Source organism: Tachysurus fulvidraco, chromosome 25 (assembly GCF_022655615.1).
Source record: "Tachysurus fulvidraco isolate hzauxx_2018 chromosome 25, HZAU_PFXX_2.0, whole genome shotgun sequence".
Taxonomy (NCBI): Eukaryota; Metazoa; Chordata; class Actinopteri; order Siluriformes; family Bagridae; genus Tachysurus; species Tachysurus fulvidraco.
This window is the reverse complement of record NC_062542.1, coordinates 14,886,899-14,905,591: the sequence shown is the minus strand read 5'-3', so window position 1 is coordinate 14,905,591 and position 18,693 is coordinate 14,886,899. Positions and strand designations below refer to the sequence as shown.

Genomic DNA, 18,693 nt, shown 5'->3' with positions numbered 1-18,693 from the left:
GTGTTGTATGACCTCATTGCGTTAATTTGTCCACAGAGAAATATTGGGTGGGCTTTTAAGAACACTATTTAAAGACAGTAAAAAATGATCCAGTATACACTGATTTGAATTCGTGTGCTCTTACGTGCGCTTTTATTTACCTCACTATGCCATGCCTTTTTTGTGTAGGTTTAGTAGAAGAAAACATAAGGGATAAATACACATATATTAAACATCGCCGAAGGGTAATCCATATTCAGAATCCATGACACAATCAAGAGTGGAAAAAACAACAACTGGAAACAATCTATGTTGGACACAATAATAAGAATTTGCAACAAGAAACAAGAAGGAATAAATAACCAAACCAAATATCCAAAGGAGAAACATAGTCAGAGAGTTTATATTCATGAATAAATATGTATTACTAAAAATGCAAGGACAGCAAAGTAGGTTTGTGCAAAGTGTGGGTAATTATATTATTAATATTACATAATATAATTAGATAATTATAACATAATATATAATAATAATAACATAGTCTTGCTGTTATTTTAGCATTACTATAAAACACAATGAGCCTGACACTTATGTTACATTAATGCCAGTTTAGCTTTTTTCATACATTTTTTTCAGAATGAAATATATAATTTTGTCGTAGCTCTCTACATCCAATTCCTGTGTAGAGAATGTATTTACAGGATGATTCATCCCTGCCCTTTTTCATACTGGTGACTTGGAAGGACACCGAATGTTCTGTAATGAAGAACCCCAGTGATATTTGAGAGCTATAAATATAAGGCATGATCATTGTACAATATACACAGTCTCCGAACAGCCTACCACTCCATACTAGTAATTGGTCGCAGTCGCTGGCCTGAATTCGGGTTTACAGGAGTGATTAGAGTGCACAGGGCTGGAGTTCAAGAGTTTGTGGAACTCTCATAAGGCTTATTTGAACCATATTTGTTTTAAACAGGGAAGAGGCGGAGAGTGCTTTCTTATTCCCATCTGGATCGGACGCTGTGTTCCTTTATCCTCCTAACAAATTCCTGCCACAAAATACCTCAGACAATCTCAAATCTGGGCTGATAATTTAAGAGTTTACTTAAACATCTCAGGGATTATACAAGCAGATGTTGCCACACCGTACACAGCAATAAATACTTACAGCTACCAAAGTAACAGCTGCTTAACATTTTTAGTTTAGGTTGTGTTATTGCTTTCACTGAGAGATTTTTAGAGGGGGAAAAAAAGAAAAAGAAAGAATACGATCTTGCATGTTGATTCAATTAGGCCAGTATAGTGAAAGCCACCGGAAGCCTAAAAGTCTCACTGTGTAAGTGCGAAAACCACAATATCATCAGTCTATAAGTAAATCATGGTCCAGTTATCCGTTAATATCATCCTAATATCATCATTGTAAAAGAAAATCTCTGGAAACTAATTTACCCCACAAGAGATTTGTCACAGAGGAGACAACAGGACCCACAGAATGCACACTAAACAGGAAGCATCCTTGACAAGAAGACTTTACAATTCACATCCACTTTATTCTTACTGTATATCTGCCTTGACCACAACAGAAATTGGCACATTAAGCTTGAAGTACTCTTAAGACTCTGCAGCAGTACAGATAATAGTCTGCAATTTTAAAGCTTTCTATTTAAATTTGGACAGTGACCACTCTTGTCCTGGTAAAGGCCAAACAAGTGCAAGAAGATGAATCCAGCTTTAATATCTTCTATCTCTGAGCCAAGCTAATCTTTTTAGACTGCAAATTATAAAATCTAATCAAGGTACCAGTGTTTAATTTGCACCGTAGGGTTTCTTACTTTAAGTGCGTTATATTAGGAAATGTTTTATCACTTTGTCTCGGCTTTTATAACATGAGCAGCTAGTATAATTAACTCGGATCTATTTGGGTTATCCGAGAACGGAATATAAATTACAATTACAAAAAAAACAATGACAAAATATTTATTTTATTAACTGTATGAACTGTTTGGTATAAAGTCTTTGGTATTATGTAATATTTTATAACGGGCTTTAATTTCATAATAACTTTGGAGTTCTCTGTATGTTTTGTGTTTCAGTCGATCGACAACCTGTGTATTTTATGTGCTTTATATGCTTTATAGGTATTTTGTTACCGTTTAATCATTCATAAAGTAGTACCTTTACTTCAGCAGAATGGTATTAAGGTGGACAGTGAGGTTTCTGAAACATTTCAGATTTAGGTCTGAATCACGTTTTACTCCTTGGATTTATTTTCAGGAAACTTCATTGCACGAGGAATTATATTCACATGCACCTGTTTCTGGCCTTCATCTTGAAAGCCATCTCTGTATTCATTAAAGATGTTGTCCTCTATGAAGTCATTCAGGAATCAGAAAACTGCTCCATCGGCACTGTAAGTACTTCACGCCATTTTCTACTCTTGCATCAATTCTTACTTGCAGTTTCTTTCAGTTTCATTCAGTTTCAGTGATTAATGATATCCTCATCTGAAAGATTCTTTATATGATAAAGAAGAATTTTTTAATATTGTTGTTTTTACAGTAACCCTTCCTTTACTGTTTCTAAGTTAACACTGTAATAACTCTAATAGCAATTCCAGTTACACGACTTTACAAGGTTTAGATTGTATACGATTGTTTAAATATTCTATATCAATCCATTTGAGGTTGTGCTACAATCAGACATATTATATTATGTACTTTAAGTCGGGTTCAAGACGTTTTTAATATTTCAGACTGATATTATACAGGTCTACCTTTTTTATTTTAAGCATGAAAATATGCGGAAAACCTTCTGCTTTACTGCGAATATTTTAAAAGATTGTTTATTTTAATAAATCTGCATGAAAGCTGCTTTATTAATCATCTCTTCTGGCTCTCAATAATTTCCCCTGGCTTGATTGCCATATTAAATTCCACTTAATTCCACTTATGCGAGTCAGCATCAGGGTCGAGTTTGGGACACCGACACCACGACATCACACAAACAAGCTGTATTTAGACATTTGTCACAATATTTAACATCGAAATTGCATTTGTAAAAAGCCTCTTAAAGATGGCTGCCAGCACAGAGCAAGTTTCACAGGAGATCCGTGAGAGGACTCGGCTGCTTTATGTGGATCTCTGACATAAACAAACTTGACGGAGGAAACATTATCCCTGAAAAGCCTGTCCAAGCAGTTCTCTTCAACATACCAGATATGGTAGATAAAGTGAGAGGGAGGATAATAATGCGAGAGATAAATAGTGATAGATAAAGTGAGAGCAAGGCCAAATACAGCTGTTTAATTAGCAAGTTCTGTTTAAATTCGTGTCTGTTTAGAGTCGCATTCAATATTGCAGAAGGCCTGTGATTGTTATCACTTTACAGCAAAATGTCATTCACTCAACATGTCAAAAACATGCATCCTGGAAAACCTCAAAATATACGTTTGCAGTTACAAATCACTGACACTGGAGGCTCCTTCCAAAAATGTGAACAAATAAATAAATAAAACAACAACAACAATTAGACACCGTACAAGTCCCTGTGTACGTTGTTACTATAGAACCTATTATAAAAGTGCATAAACCTTGCAGCCAGAACTTCTGTCAGATCTGTTATAGAAAGTGAATAACCTTCTGACCAATCAGGCTCAAGTATAACGTGGTATAATTTCAGTTAGTGAACAGGGAATATTGTTAAGAGAATTAAATATCAGAGAATTGCCAGGTTACAGGTTACGTGTTGAACTATCAGTGCCTCAAACGTTAGGCCTGGAGCTCAGGATGATGACAGATCATTACCGAAAAAGTATTATAAAATAATCCATTATGCGGTGATTTGCTGCATAGGGTCATATTAAGCACATGATAAAAACCGTGTTTTCACCCTGTTCCTGGCCTCGCCTCCAGCCAAAGCTTTTTAAATCCATTTCAGGAAAAGGACCTAAAGCAGGAGGCCATGTTTTAGCTAGGCTTTTGGAGCAATTTTAGATGATGCGGGTGCATTAGAACTACAGACAGAGCCCATTTATATCACGTTCTCTATGCAGAAAGCATCAATCAGTTTCCACACTCCAAACCCCAGAGTGTTCTGTTTTTCTGGTGAAAAGTTTTTTACACTGCCATGTGAGAGATTCATTATGGAAACAGGAATGAAGCTTAGAGCTGTGGGGGAGTTTGAGTGCTTGTCTGATTCGGCTCGATTTGCAGCACCTCAGGGAGAGAGAATTAGAGACATTTGTTCCGACTAAAAAAATAATTTGGGGCACAAATCACAGGGCATGTCCAGTAGTGTTTAGGAGACTTCTGTTGTGGAGTTGGGTTTGGTCTCATTTGTAATTCTGAATTTTTGTAGAACAAAGTTGAGACTCATCATGGATTCATTCCATATATAATCTGTCTGCACTTCGTCTCAATGTCCTCAACCCGTTGTTCATGTTTTGATTTTGCGTTTCTCTGCTCTCTGATGTCTGTTTCCTGTAACCTGCCACAGACCTTTGGTTCTGCAGGTTTGTTTTGTTGTTTGTTTTCTCCTGAACCGGTTTCCATTATGTTACTTATACAGGGCTGGAACAAACATCAACCAGGGAAATACAGCACAAAGGAAAAGATAAAAAAAAAAAGCAGGATATTGGGATGTTGTCTGCATGATAAGGGACAACAACAAATTTAGCTCAAAATATTTCTCACATGTAAATACTCTCCAAAGCCAGTATAAGCAGGCTGGGAGTAAAAGCATGTCCTTAGCTCCTTTGTCCCAGACCGAATTTTAAAGAAATGAATGCTAACACATGGGAGCGACTTACAGCTAGGTAGTCTTAAAGCTCTAAATCCTTTCTTATCTTTTTCACTTACAAATTCATTTTTATGCTAAAACAAGCGAAATCCCAGCGACACCGTCCTCACCATAAAGCCCTCCGCTGGTATTAATCACTTCTTTTCCCCACCGCAGAGTTTGTTTAGTAATTACTCAGAGCACTGAACATTGATTTGTAAATGAGCTTTTTGAAATCGTCACCTAATGAAACTGAAACGTCATCTTTTTTTTTTTCTTCTTCCTTTTTTTAAACTAATTAATTGAATACTCTTGATTGTGTGATAGGTAATTCTGAAGATTTTTTTTTTAATTATTCTTCGTCGCTGTACCGGGCCGACGGTTATGTAAATATTTTAACATTTGACTGTACTCATGCACCAACAACACATCGAATGAATACCAATACATTTTGTCAACAAATAAAGCTAATAGGAATAATTTGCCTACACGTATAAGTTGCTATGAACATACTGTAACAATGCGAATCCTATCTCCATTTTTTAGTTTGATGTGGCGTATGTAAGCAGATTAGAAGTTAAAATGTTTTTTTTAGGTTGTTTTCATTTATGCCTAGTTAACGACTTACTGTACAAGGGTTAAAAAAGGATTTCTTTAAGAATGTCAAAGTTTCTTTCAATGTTCCTTTGATTATTTTCAGGTCGGCTGCAAAGCTGCCATGATTTTCTTCCAGTATTGCATTATGGCGAGTTTCTTCTGGCTCCTGGTTGAAGGCTTGTACCTACACGCCCTATTAGCTGTCTCGTTCTTCTCAGAGAGGAAATACTTCTGGTGGTACATCCTGATTGGCTGGGGTGGGTAGCCAACACATGACTCTGTTTGTGATGAGGGACACTTTCGAACAGCAATGTTTTGAAACGCATCGCGATGGCAGCTCTGTTCTTTTGAACAGGTTCGAACGAGTATTAGATATACTGTACAGTATGTATATCTTGAAATACACAGCATCGTTCCTTTCATGAACCTTATGCTTTAAAATCTGAAGCACTATTCGTCTATTATGTAAAGTTTTTGGGGAATGTCTGTAGGAAATAGCTTCAGTTCTCACACGCTGAGGGATCTTTATATAATTTTAGAGATATTAACCATGCAAAGTGACATGGAAGTGACTGCATACAACTTTTTTTTATTAATAATGGATTATTTTGACATTTATTCTAAGCTTTTGTTGGCCTCGTGGCTTTTTATTAATAGGTCACCATACATGACGTAACACAGCAGTAGGACACTACCTGAAACATTCTTTTTTTAAACAGCATCTACATTTTTTTTGTTCTGCTTTTTAAACAAAGCTTTTGTTTTGGTCTCAGCAGGAGGTAATAAAAAGGGTGAATGCTGCTAGAGGTTTTTATACTAGATAAAAAGCTCAAACCCTGATTTCCCACATGATTTAATAGAATCTTTACCAACACAGCAATTTTTATTACCGGGGTTGTTTTTACTGGTCATTTTTTGTACAAGGTAAAATACACACAGTCTATAAAAGTTACTGACCCGATGTGTTTGCGGAGATCTAAAATCTCAGAGAAACCTAATCGAACCTTTCATTAGCATTATATCATATAATATTACAATAATCGACATCTCCCCATGCCGTCTTCTGTGCAAAATCATTAAAGATTCGATTAAGTAGAAATAAAATTCCCCACGGATGACCAGCTTATCAGTCTTCAGCAGTTTGTCTACGTCCACCACTGAAATAAGTCTCCACATCTCATTGCAGTTAACCTTTAATTGATTTGCAAATTATCGTAGCCTCTTAGTCTTTTTTTTTTTATAAGAATAGGATCAGTATATTGTTATTCGATTTTTTTTTTCTGCGTGCCGGTTAAGGCAAGTTATACGGTTAAAATGCTTTGTCCATATGTTTGTGTATACAGTATTTTACTTAAACTTCATGCAAATGAATGCATATTTAAATGTCCCTCTCCATTATCATTTTTGTTTAGCTTGATAGCTCTGGCTTATACACCTGAGTCCTCTAGCTCTGGCCTATACACCTGAGGAAATTACCTGAAATCTTTTGTGCATTTTTTTTTCTTCCCGGTTGTAGGAGGGCCACTGATTTTCATCACAGCCTGGAGCTTTGCCAAAGCCTATTTCGATGATGTCGGGTATGTTACGTTCATAAAACACCACAGACTAACAAAAATAAGGTTAAATTCTCCTACAGGGTTAAACCTAAAGCTAATTCAAACTGACAAACTCACAGCAAGTTACTTATTCAACACTGGTAACACTGAGTGCCTCTAGAAATCATGTGTTAAATCCTCCATTAAATGTTTTCTCTTCTCTGTCAGGTGCTGGGATATTATAGAAAAATTAGACCCGTTCTGGTGGATCATCAAAACACCTATATTAGCTTCTATACTGGTGAGATTACACGTTTTCAAAGAAATATATGGCTGATGCAAAAGTTATATAGTGACCTTGATGGTAAAAATTGAATAACCCGAAGGTGTATTTTATATTGAATAATCTGTCTGTGAGCTACATAGCTGATAATCTCAGCGTATTGTCACCTTATCCTCGTGTATTAAAGTAAGAGCCGTCTAATTTACTTCCATATTTCCCTTAGGACAAAAAATATGAAACTGTTTATTGATTTCAGTGCATCAGTAATGGTAGCCAAGACCCAATTGGATTTCTATAGCGCACTGTGTCTGAAAAACACGGAATTATGTTTGTGATGATTTAAAGTAATTTTTTTTGGTCAATACATAACTTATGTAAATAGCAGGTTTGTACAACAGTACAACTAATTTAGTAGGAAATACTAAACGTGTGTGTGTGTTTGTGTGTGTGGTAGAGGTCTTCACGGTCCACTTAGAGCCGAAAACCCGAGGTCCGACCCGAGACCCGAGAGGGTACGGGTCTAAAAGTTTCACGTGTGCCTCGGACACGGGTCGGGTATAATAATAGCGGCGTCGGGTCTCAGTAATTTAAAATGAATTTGTTTTTACCGAACGGACCCGAGAAGACTCGAACTACTGTATCTCGCGTGTGTGCATCGACTCGAGTCCTTTTCCAACCTCTCCTCTGTTTGCCAAGGCCGCTTGCGACATGTGGCTGGCGACGTGTGACTGGCGGAATTTCAACTAATTTTCGTTGAAACAGACCTGTCAATCAATTTTATATATATATGCACGTCGGGTTCGGGTAAAAAGTGCTTCGGGTCACTTCGGGTCGGGTAAATTTTTTTAGACCCGAGAAGACCTCTAGTGTGTGGGTGGGTGTATTGTATATACCGAATATGAAAACAGTTAGTCAATGTGTAGTAACAAATTCTTTGAAGTCATCGTAATGTAAATGGTTACTGACCGTGCATCATGGAATATTAGCATTAGTTAGTGGCTTGTATACACTATATGTGCAAAGGTTTGTGGAACCCTGACCATCATACCCATATAATCATCTTAACCTTGTTGAACATCCTATACCGCATTTGGTCCCTCTTTGCTGGTACACTAACCTCCACTCTTCTGAGAAGGTTTTTAGTTTTCTAGTTTTGCATCATACAAAAAACATTTGCTTCCCATTTTGTGGTAACACTTTGAATAAGATCCATGTATAGGTGTGATAATCAGGTGTCCACATACATTTGGCCATATAGACTATGTAGGATATTTATAAGGCTACAATAACTCTTTGTAAACACGGATAGCAGAAAAGCATCCAAGCACGTATCATATACTGCACTGGCCAGTCAGTCCTACTGAGCCCCAAAACAAGACATCAACTGACATAGCAAGCTGACAAAATCACTGGATATTGACTGAAAATATCGACCATTTGCTTTCTGTGGCCTCGTCATGTTTGCAATAGAGTGAACTGAATAAGAAAGCAGGACATGTCCTCAAATGGACGGAGCATTAAAGATGAATCTACTGTACTCTTCCTGACAGCAGGAGAAATGTGATACCATTAGGATTCACTTTGCAAGAAAATTTGTCACATCACCGCTGAATGTTGAGAATATTTTAGGAAAAAGCGTTAGAGATTTTTAGTCTTGTATGTAAAGTAAAAGATGAGGAGCAGGATATTTTACTATCAGTTATTTTGGCACTAATAACATTTCCATGCACAATAAAAGCTTTTAACTACATTCATCTCCCCTGCAGAGGAGGAGAGAAGGGGAATGTGGAGAGATGCGCATGGCCACCGTTGGAAAATCTGTTTCCCTAGTTAAATGTTTATGCAGATTTTATGATGTCTGGGATTTGCGCTCTCCAGCAAGCATGTGATTTGTGGCTGTAGCAAACAAGGATAAAGTAGACACTTCTCACTTCCACCCACTCACTCATTTCCTCGTCAAAGTGCAGCAGAGAAACAGCTGCTCTGTGCACATCACACGTTTGAGGTTTCCACAAACATTATTGAACAAGAGTCCATTAGTCCTGTTTTCTCTCTGTATGGCCTGTGGTTTGGGCTTCTTGTGTGTCTGCTAATAGGATGCAGCTTTAGTTTATTTTTTTATTTTTTTTAGACAAACCAACACATTGTGCTTTGGGTAATAAATTAGTTTCATGGTGTATCATCAATTATGGGACCTGGCGCTGAGTAAAAGAGCACACAAATCATGCTGTTGTTTTTTTCTCCAATGACAGATGAACTTCATCCTGTTCATTTGTATCATACGCATTCTGCGGCAGAAGATCAACTGCCCCGACATCGGGAGAAATGAATCAAATCAATATTCGTGAGTGTCTTATTCACTGTCGCAACTTTTCCGTTAATGTGTTTTTTGTGTTTTTTCAGGTTCACAGAATGTGTGTTTATTTTAAGCAGTTTTTTTTTCTCCAGAGAGCCACAATGTACACAGTATTATGAAGAAGTACGTAGAAAGCATTTTATCTCATGTAATTTTAATGCAAGGCACAAGAAGAAAGACATTTGAGTCCTTCCTCAGTGGCCAGCGGCGAAGCGAAGTTGTCTGCATTAGAGCCTCATCTCCGTAAATGTCAGTGGATCCTGCCAGATATACTCACGTGACTTAATGTCCTTTGTCCTCAAGTAGCTTCATATGAAGCAGGACGAGTCTGTCTCAAAGCCCTTACGGTTTCATCCCATCATTGCTCTTGTTCTTATTCTGTCTTGTGATGACACGTGATTTTCACGTGTTTTAAAAATAAATAAATAAATAAACAAATCTTCACCCAAAGCTGTTTGTGGTTTGTTTTGCTCTCGCTCTGCAGGAGGCTTGCTAAATCTACACTGTTGTTGATTCCACTCTTTGGGATAAACTTCATCATATTTGCATTCATACCGGAACACATCAAAACGGAGCAGAGGCTGGTGTTCGACCTCATCCTGGGTTCCTTCCAGGTATGGCCTCAGAGTCCAGGCTTTTTTTCACCAAGGGTTTTGTAAGGAATGATCTAAATTAATGAGTTAAAGTGGAAAAAAAAAACTCATGCCAGGTTGCTTATTACTAGAACCATCTGAAGACTCTGCACAGATTCAGTATCTCGACGGCACACACATTGGCTGTCTTTCAACCAGGCTTGTTTCCTGATTTCACCCTCTGTTTCTGTTCTAACCGAGCTTCTCAGCAGAAGGCATAATTGTGTGATTTAGGCAGCGCCTCCAGGGTGTCGCAGTCTGAGAGACCATGATGTGTCAACTTTCCTTATTGTCTACTGCATGAGTCAGAGAGGAAAGGCTTCCCACATGCTAATTACGCTGTCACAGTCACGTTCCACAAATAAACGAACCGACAGGCATCCCTAGTCATACTTCTCCATGTAATTAATGTGTAAAGTTCCTAGGAGGCCGTGTTCAATGAATGAGCATGTAAAAATCCTCCCTGATGTGTGTCTATATAAGATATCTGTATATCTGTATATAATATATCTCTACTTACAGGGCTTTGTGGTGGCTGTTCTCTACTGCTTTTTGAATGGAGAGGTGGGTAGCTTTTAAAGGTTTGGGGCTCCTTATAAAAATCATCGCCAGCAAACTATTATTGAAATATCCTGCAATCATATGTGTTTTGTAAATAACTGCAAGTTTTGTTTGGTAATGTCTCATTCTTATAGCTCTTCCCTGCATTTTAATCCATTTTTCACAGCAATTTTCCTAACTGAAAATTTCCTCTTTCCTTCACAAACTACAGCAAGTAGTTGTGAAAATCTACACACTCATTTTCACAATCTCATCCTGACCATCGTCTCTTTGATGTTCCTCAGGTTCAGGCTGAGATCAAGAGGAAGTGGAGAAGGTGGCATATGGAGAGGTTCCTGGGCTCCGACACTAAGTACCAGCACCCGTCTATGGGCAGCAACGGCAACAACTTTGCCACTCAGATCTCCATGCTGACGAGATGCAGCCCTAAAACTCAGCGAGCCTCCACCTACCATGAAGACTCGTCCATCACCATATAGCTCAGCAGAGTCACCTGACACAGGACAATAATCATCTGTAGATCCACTCATGCTGTGTGTTGTATGCATCAGGATACAAGCGCAAGATTCTGTGACTTTCCTCTCAATTCAGATGGAACGAGGGTACCACAAGCACTACACATCACATTCTCTAGAGATATGAGCTACATATGGCTCAGAGGTATAATAACAACAGAAATTACCCTTTATATAATTCATGTATTTTTGCAGCCATGTTCATAAAATCTTTAGTCACAGGTGCATAAATCTGCGTAATTAATCCTTTAAGTGATGCCTTTTCAGAGACATTTTGTGGATATGTTTGTTAGGCAGAAACCACAGAACCTTTGGTAAAGTGTTTTATTTCATTTTTTATTATTTCACTGCATTGCTCGGTTTTGGAGAGCAAAACAACATTTTGTGTTATTTTTTTTTGTTTGTTGTTTTTTCAGAGAAACGAATGAAAATGAGATAATTGTATGTAGTAATGCAGTACAGTATACTCTACAATACAACTTTTTACATTATTATTGACCTTTTTCTTTTTTATTCCCACATTATATGCTGCTTTTGCACATTTGTTTCCTACCAGGACTAAATAATCATTAATGAAGAAAAACTCTCCATCAGATCAACACTCATAACCTCACTGCTGCTTCATCGATATAATCAGACACTTAAGTACGTGGAGTTACTTCTCCACTTCGTTCTCGTGTAAATGTGTTGTGCTTACGGTATCCTCTGTGTTGTACAGCAGTGTATCTCAAATCTGCTCCATCAGCTGCACTAATCTGCACATTTTTTTGTGTTTCCCTCAGAAATACATCTCAGAACTTACTCTTTATTTAATTACATGCCATATTTAATAATCATATTAGGGAACAAACCGTTTCCACACTGAAATGACACTCAGATCTCTTCTGTCAACATTAGCAAAGTGCATTATACTATATGCACAACATTATCTAACACAACACGTTTCAGATATAGTGTATCTCAGACTCAGTGGCAAAAATGGCTCACCCTAGTGCATTATGGGAATCCCAAGACTATATAAGATTGAAAAGTAATCATTATGGTGCATTATGAAGTTAAGCCTATGCAGAGATCATTTAAGATGGAAAAACTGATGGATGACTCGCATATGGAAATATGGCCAGCTTAAATGTTAAGGTTAGAGTAAGAAATATTATATATTTGGTCATAATTAATTGTAAGGTGAAATAAACAAAAGGGTTTTTGCAAAAAAGCAAATAAACTCTTAAAAATAGGTTTCTTATTTTTATCACTACCTCAGGTAAGAACACGCAGCACGTCAGGAAGTTATTCTCTCTTAGTCCATTTGTACATGTTTTTACTCATTTTTATTATACAGAAGTATCTGTCACTGTGCAACATCATTGTGCAAACACAAGTTTTTGGAAAATGAGCTTTAAGTGTAATCGCATCCTGAAGGAGTAAGATTATGGTCATGATTCGTTTAAGAATAGACTACAGCCTGGTGTATGTTATAAATGAATAGACAATAGGATTGATTTCTAGTGTTTGGGACATAAAAATTACTTTGTTAAATCTGTCAAAGGAGGAAACACAATAAAATGGGCTTTAGCAGTAAGACAAGATAACACTGCTGTATAAACAGGATTTGGATTAAACATGATTAATTTACTTATCGGAGGAAACAGCACTGTCTAGATCATAGAGATTGCAGAAGGCCTTGTTTTCTTTGCTGGGACTTTATTTTTATTTTTTTTATGCGAACAAATAACGAAAACGATCCAAAGCGGATTGTTGACTATCCAAAATCTAAATGGAGATACACTGTAGAGAGAAAATGTGACATTTCCCCCAGACACTTTGCATATTTTGTGGATGATTTTCCAAACTACACAGTATTTGTATATGATCTGTGTGTGTGTGTGTGTGTGTGTGTGTGTGTGAGAGAGAGAGAGAGAGAGAGAGAGAGAGAGAGAGAGAGAGAGAGATTGAGACAGATAAAAAGAGAAAGAAACAAGTGTAATGTATTTGTAAGCTGAATGCCCTTCTCTGCACTATCATTATCTTCCCCAATAGACACCATTCCTTGTCATACAAACAGAGTCTGTGTTCTTTGCGATTATGTTAGCGTTGGTTTATCACTAAAACCTGTAGCGTGACGGGACGGGAATGTTTTACAGCTCAACGTCGGATCCCATTCAGCGATAAACGGTTAGCGCAACCTGGAAGTTAACATCCAAGTAAAACTGGATCTGACAAAAACAGGTCCAAATTGGAATGTTGACTATAAATCTACACAGGATTAGAATAACCATATATACGTCTGTCTATGGTACAATAAACCATAGAGGTGACATTGCTGTATGTTTAAGATGCTGTATGTTTAAGACATCTCACGGCCTATCCTGTCTGTTGTTATACAGTATGTTTCTAGAAAACAGAAGATAAAGTACAAACCACATGCTGTACATAAAGCACACACTAAAAGAACATTGACTAGCACTGTATTTGAAGGCTAACTACATGCATTAACCCTAATAACATCATCAAGGAATAAAGCATGTGTACATATGGAAGGCTCGGATCAGTAGTCAACTTAATTAAATTTGAGGACATAAAACAATTTTGAACTTGAACCGAACTGACAAGTCAACTGATCCTAACCTTTTTTTTTGTACGTCTAATCCAACTATGCACATCCTCAAGTCATTTCATTACTTTACAAATAACATTTTGCTGATATACTGTCAATCATCTGACATAATCCTGATCTACGAAATGCATTATTCAGTTCTTCATAATGTGTCATTTAGACAATTCTTTCTTTTTTTTTATTTTTAATACACAATAAATACTAACGCAAGCCTTGTATACATATGTACCTATGTATTATTAAATATCATTCAGTGCTTATGGACGTGATAAGAAATCCATATATTATCCATATAGCCTTCAAATAAAGTGTTTAATGTATGTATAAGGTTTGAGTATCACTTAAAGAACCTGTGTCACCTCTGAGCTCATCCTTAACACAATAATGAAGTTATTATATACTGTGGTATTGTCTGTGGCTTTGCGGTAGCTTAGTGACTTATTTGATGTAAAGTAAATTATTTCAGTTAAGGAAATGTTAGTTCAGGTCACCAAAACTAGCTAATATATATACTGTATATATATATTATTAATATTATTATTAGTAGTAGTATTATTTTATTTTTTTTTGTTATTGTTCTAAAGCCGTTGTGTGAAAGTACAGTATACAATAACTGGACTTACAGTTTAATTTTTCGTACAATTTGTAAGAAATGATTTAATGATAAATTACTGTCCTAAAGTGTTTATCACTGTTTAAACAACACAGACGACCTCTCATTCATTGCCAAGAAGAATGTATGCCCTCACAAAGTATAATGTGGATTTTGTCTGTGTCGAGCATTAGTCTGATTTAGTTACGATATACTTTGTGTACTCGGCCGTGTAAATTTCGTCGCAAAAAGGCCAAAAATTGCCAAAAGTTTCCATCTGTGGTTCTGTACAGGTTTTCATTAAGATTAGTAAAAAGTTATTAAACAGGCTTTTTTTAGTAGTGTACCATTTATACACATAAACAGCAGAAGAACTGAATACCGTGTGTGTTAGTCTGTGTTTGTGAGTTTTAGTGCATTATGCATGCTGCACATGCAATATCCAGTACACAACACATCACAGCCACTATAGTACAAATTTATCCAACAATATGTGAAGAGTTTGATTATTTTTGTACTTTAATCGTGTGCTCACTTGTATTGTTGCTGTATGGAATTTTTGTACGATTAAAAGCAAAATATTCCACTTCTGTTTTACGGTGTTTACCACTATACCGTCACCTACTACTTGAATTATTGTACTCTGTACTATTACTACATGTGCAATGTGTGTATTAACTGTAACTAAAATTACAGTAACAGACCTTAAAATGTACAGGAGTAATTGTATTTATTTATTTATTTATTTATTTATTTATTTATTTATTTATTTATTTCACACCTCAGCATGCCAGAGCCTGTGTTTCATTGCAAATCAGCTAAGTCTAATATTTTTTTCTCTTGCTTTCAAGATGCCATAAGCTTCGTACAGGTCTATATGATCCAAAGAGTGCTTTTATTCACAGTTCTGCATTTCCCCTGAAGAGAAAACAGCTGATGCTGTTCCTCAGTGGCTAGACTTGCTGATTATATTGTGTGAAGATCATATTCAGGTACGAATCATTTGCTAGAGGCTATAAGAATATAGTGCAGGTGTGTAAAAGCATAGCTATTAAGATAAGGAAGAAGGCACTCTGATTGAGCAATACACTAAAAGACTGAAAGTTAACTGTTTTTGATTGTTTTTCTTCTACAGTATTTTGGATTGTAGAATATACTTTCCTTTTAGGAGCTGGTAAAGCTGTGGAATTCTTGCCTCACTAGTAGAGAAGATACCTTTAATGGTGGATATTGCTGATGGAAGAGGAACAGCTATATCTCCATCTGATGCCACGGCAACAACCTCTACGTCTAAAGGTCATCATCATCTGTCTCTCAAGCATCACCTGATAACCTTGTGAACATCTTGAACCAGCTTTGTATTGGGAGGTAAACCTAAGTGGAGTAGGATAAAGGAAGGACTCTAGTGATCAGGCCATCAGCATACAGTACATGCTGTAGCACTCACCAGGTTCACAAAAGTCATGCACCAAACCTGTCATGTTTCATTCTTACATGTCCTGATCAAATCACCAGTTTAATCACAAATAGTACAATGAAATCCTGCCTCTATTTCATAAGATTTATAGATCTGCATTGGGCTTACCAATTTCTCAATGACATATTGCATGTGCATCTTGGACGTTCATCACAAATAAATTCATTCCAGACCTTAAACATACCATAATTCTTAGGAATCTATGAATCCATTTTGTGACACAGAAAGAGATACCACACAAAATTTTCAGTAAGATCAAAGGGGCAATTCGTGGCCTAATGGTTAGAGAGTCTGACTCGTAATCCTAAGGTTGTGGGTTCGAGTCTCGAGCCGGCCATGGCTGAGGTGACCTTGAGCAAGGCACCGAAACCCCCCCGAATGCTCCCCGGGCGCCGCAGCATAAAAGGCTGCCCACTGCTCCGGGTGTGTGTTCACAGTGTGTGTGTGTGCACTTTGGATGGGTCAAATGCAGAGAACGAATTCTGAGTATGGGTCACCGTAGTTAGCCGTATGTCACGTCACTTTCACTTTCATATGTTCAGACTATGTTGGCAATCAAACTGGTGACTGAGAATCGATTGCTGGTTGGATGATACCCTTCATTCAAAATCCATAAATTTAATACCTGCTATTGAAGGGCATTTAAATTGTTTAGTTAGAATTTAGTCATTTATGATCGCTGGGCCAATTGACAAGACCCCCGGGATTTTGTTCTTGTGCCTGCTCCTTAGAACCTCATTTGGTCTTTTGTGAGTCCATCACTCATTGACTTTTGAGCACAGTCTGAGAATCACCATGAGATTGGTGTTAACATCATGACACCTTTGGCCAACTTTATATAGCAAATAGAAAGCAATAATACAATGTTTGGCCAGTTAAGAAGATGTTATATTTAATATTTACACTAAAACAATACAATTGGTGGAACATTTACATATTGTAAGGATCATTAGGATAACATCACTGCCTTTTAACCTTTAGGAATTGCTCTTAGATTAGACAAGCTTTCAGGGCTTTTGAACATGACTCAAACACAATTGAATTCATTGAGGTCCTTGGACGCATGAAACAGCTTGTGTCCCGTTTCATTCCACTCTTTAATGAAGCAGCATTGTTACCCACTGTCCTTGGAGTCAATGCTACATTCAGGTGACCTTTCAATTTTCCAGCATAAGAGAAATGGTGACGCACTGCAAAATGAATAAGAGAAAAGAAGCCTGCAGTATATTTTTAACCATTTCACATGAAAGGAAAAAGGTCAGAATTTCAAAAACATACAGCCTTCATGTGTTGCTCTTAAGAGCCACTCCAAAGCTGAAACTGGTGTCCTGCCTTAAAGCATGTTGCAGTATTGATGTAGGATGAAACATTTATGCAGCAAAGAGCACTATGAGGCAACTTCCTCTGTTCAACAAGTCTCAAAGTATCTGCGCTTGACCAAATCAATAAATATGTATCACTAAATATCTACTGTTTTATGTTTTCAACATCCTGGCATACTGGAAACCTATCAAATGATGAATAGAACAGAGACGGAAAAGCCTGAGAATATGTGATCATGTCAGCACCATGAAACGTATGTGTTCATGCAGACCTTTTAAGGTCTTTAGAACCATGATCACTGTTGAACAAAGATAACTATTTTTAATACAATGTAAGTCAGCTCATTATTTACTCCCACCTCACTCTCGGCTGAATCCATCGTTCAACAATTTTTCATCTCAGTTCACTACAAATGATTCATACAGTATAGTGTGTGACATCGGTCACCATCAGGGTTTGCCAGGTCTGAGTTTATAGGTGAATCGATGAGACTACAGGCTATTTTCTGTGCAGTATACTGTAGTAATTGTGATTGTTTTACACCTCCTATGGACAAGGCTAACTTGGCTATTACTTTTCTTATTTATTCCCATAAGTGATACCATGAATATATTTGGCGTGAGTTGTCACATCTTGCTGGACAAGAACAACCTGTATCCAAGGAAGAAAGTGTATTGCTTTATTCCTGTATTTTCGTTTCAAAACTATATTTTAACCATAACTCTGTATTTATCTGTTTTTACCTCAAAAAGATTATCGGCCATTCGTCGACTCGCTGTAGCCGGCCGTTCACACAAAACATCTTGAAAATACACCAGCTTAAAATGTCTCATACATATAATTGGGACAAGACAGGGCACACATACTTTCGTCATCACATGACATGTAATACTGCTAAATATTAGATTAAAGTTCATTTCCTTTTAGGATTAGTGTGAAAATCTGATCATATTTTCAAAACATTTCTGCCTTTCTGCTACTGGCTACTTTAATCAGTTTCTTATGAATACCACGTTTGATTAGGTTTGGCGAAGGCAACGATCCAAACCTATTACCTTTGCTTTCATGAGGTGAGAAAATGTTTCCATTTAAATTCAGTTCCTACAGACCAAAAGCAGAAATGCTGCTTGGTTTAGTGCGGAACAAATTTTGTGAAATTAAACTTCCCTTGGTGGAACTTTGAACTTATTCACCCTCATCAAATCAAATATAAAAATAAGGAGGTCACACATACTGATAAATTATTATATTTCAAGCAATCACCTTTAAATATTTGCTCCGATATTCTGCATTTGTGTGTCAGTATTTCGTTTATTTCATTTTAGTAACTGCTGTATCTTGGACAGTAGAGTCTCAGTGGATCCAGTCCCAGGATCGCTGAATGTGAAGTAGGAATAAACCCTGGATGGGATGCTGGTCCATTGCAGAACATCCAGCAATTTTTCACTAC

General features: G+C 37.0%; 1 protein-coding gene across 1 annotated transcript in view; it reads left to right on the top strand.

Annotated features, from left to right (window-relative positions):
• vipr1b (vasoactive intestinal peptide receptor 1b) overlaps nucleotides 1-15,156 on the top strand; it is a 37,439-nt gene extending 22,283 nt beyond the window's left edge. The window contains exons 6-13 of the mRNA XM_027176672.2: nucleotides 2,257-2,392; nucleotides 5,459-5,612; nucleotides 6,872-6,932; nucleotides 7,119-7,191; nucleotides 9,426-9,517; nucleotides 10,014-10,143; nucleotides 10,684-10,725; nucleotides 11,007-15,156. Of these exons, the coding sequence (XP_027032473.1) occupies nucleotides 2,257-2,392; nucleotides 5,459-5,612; nucleotides 6,872-6,932; nucleotides 7,119-7,191; nucleotides 9,426-9,517; nucleotides 10,014-10,143; nucleotides 10,684-10,725; nucleotides 11,007-11,201 (883 nt within the window). The 3' untranslated portion in view covers nucleotides 11,202-15,156. The remainder of the gene's footprint in view (nucleotides 1-2,256; nucleotides 2,393-5,458; nucleotides 5,613-6,871; nucleotides 6,933-7,118; nucleotides 7,192-9,425; nucleotides 9,518-10,013; nucleotides 10,144-10,683; nucleotides 10,726-11,006) is intronic.
• The last annotated feature ends 3,537 nt before the right edge of the window (nucleotides 15,157-18,693 follow it).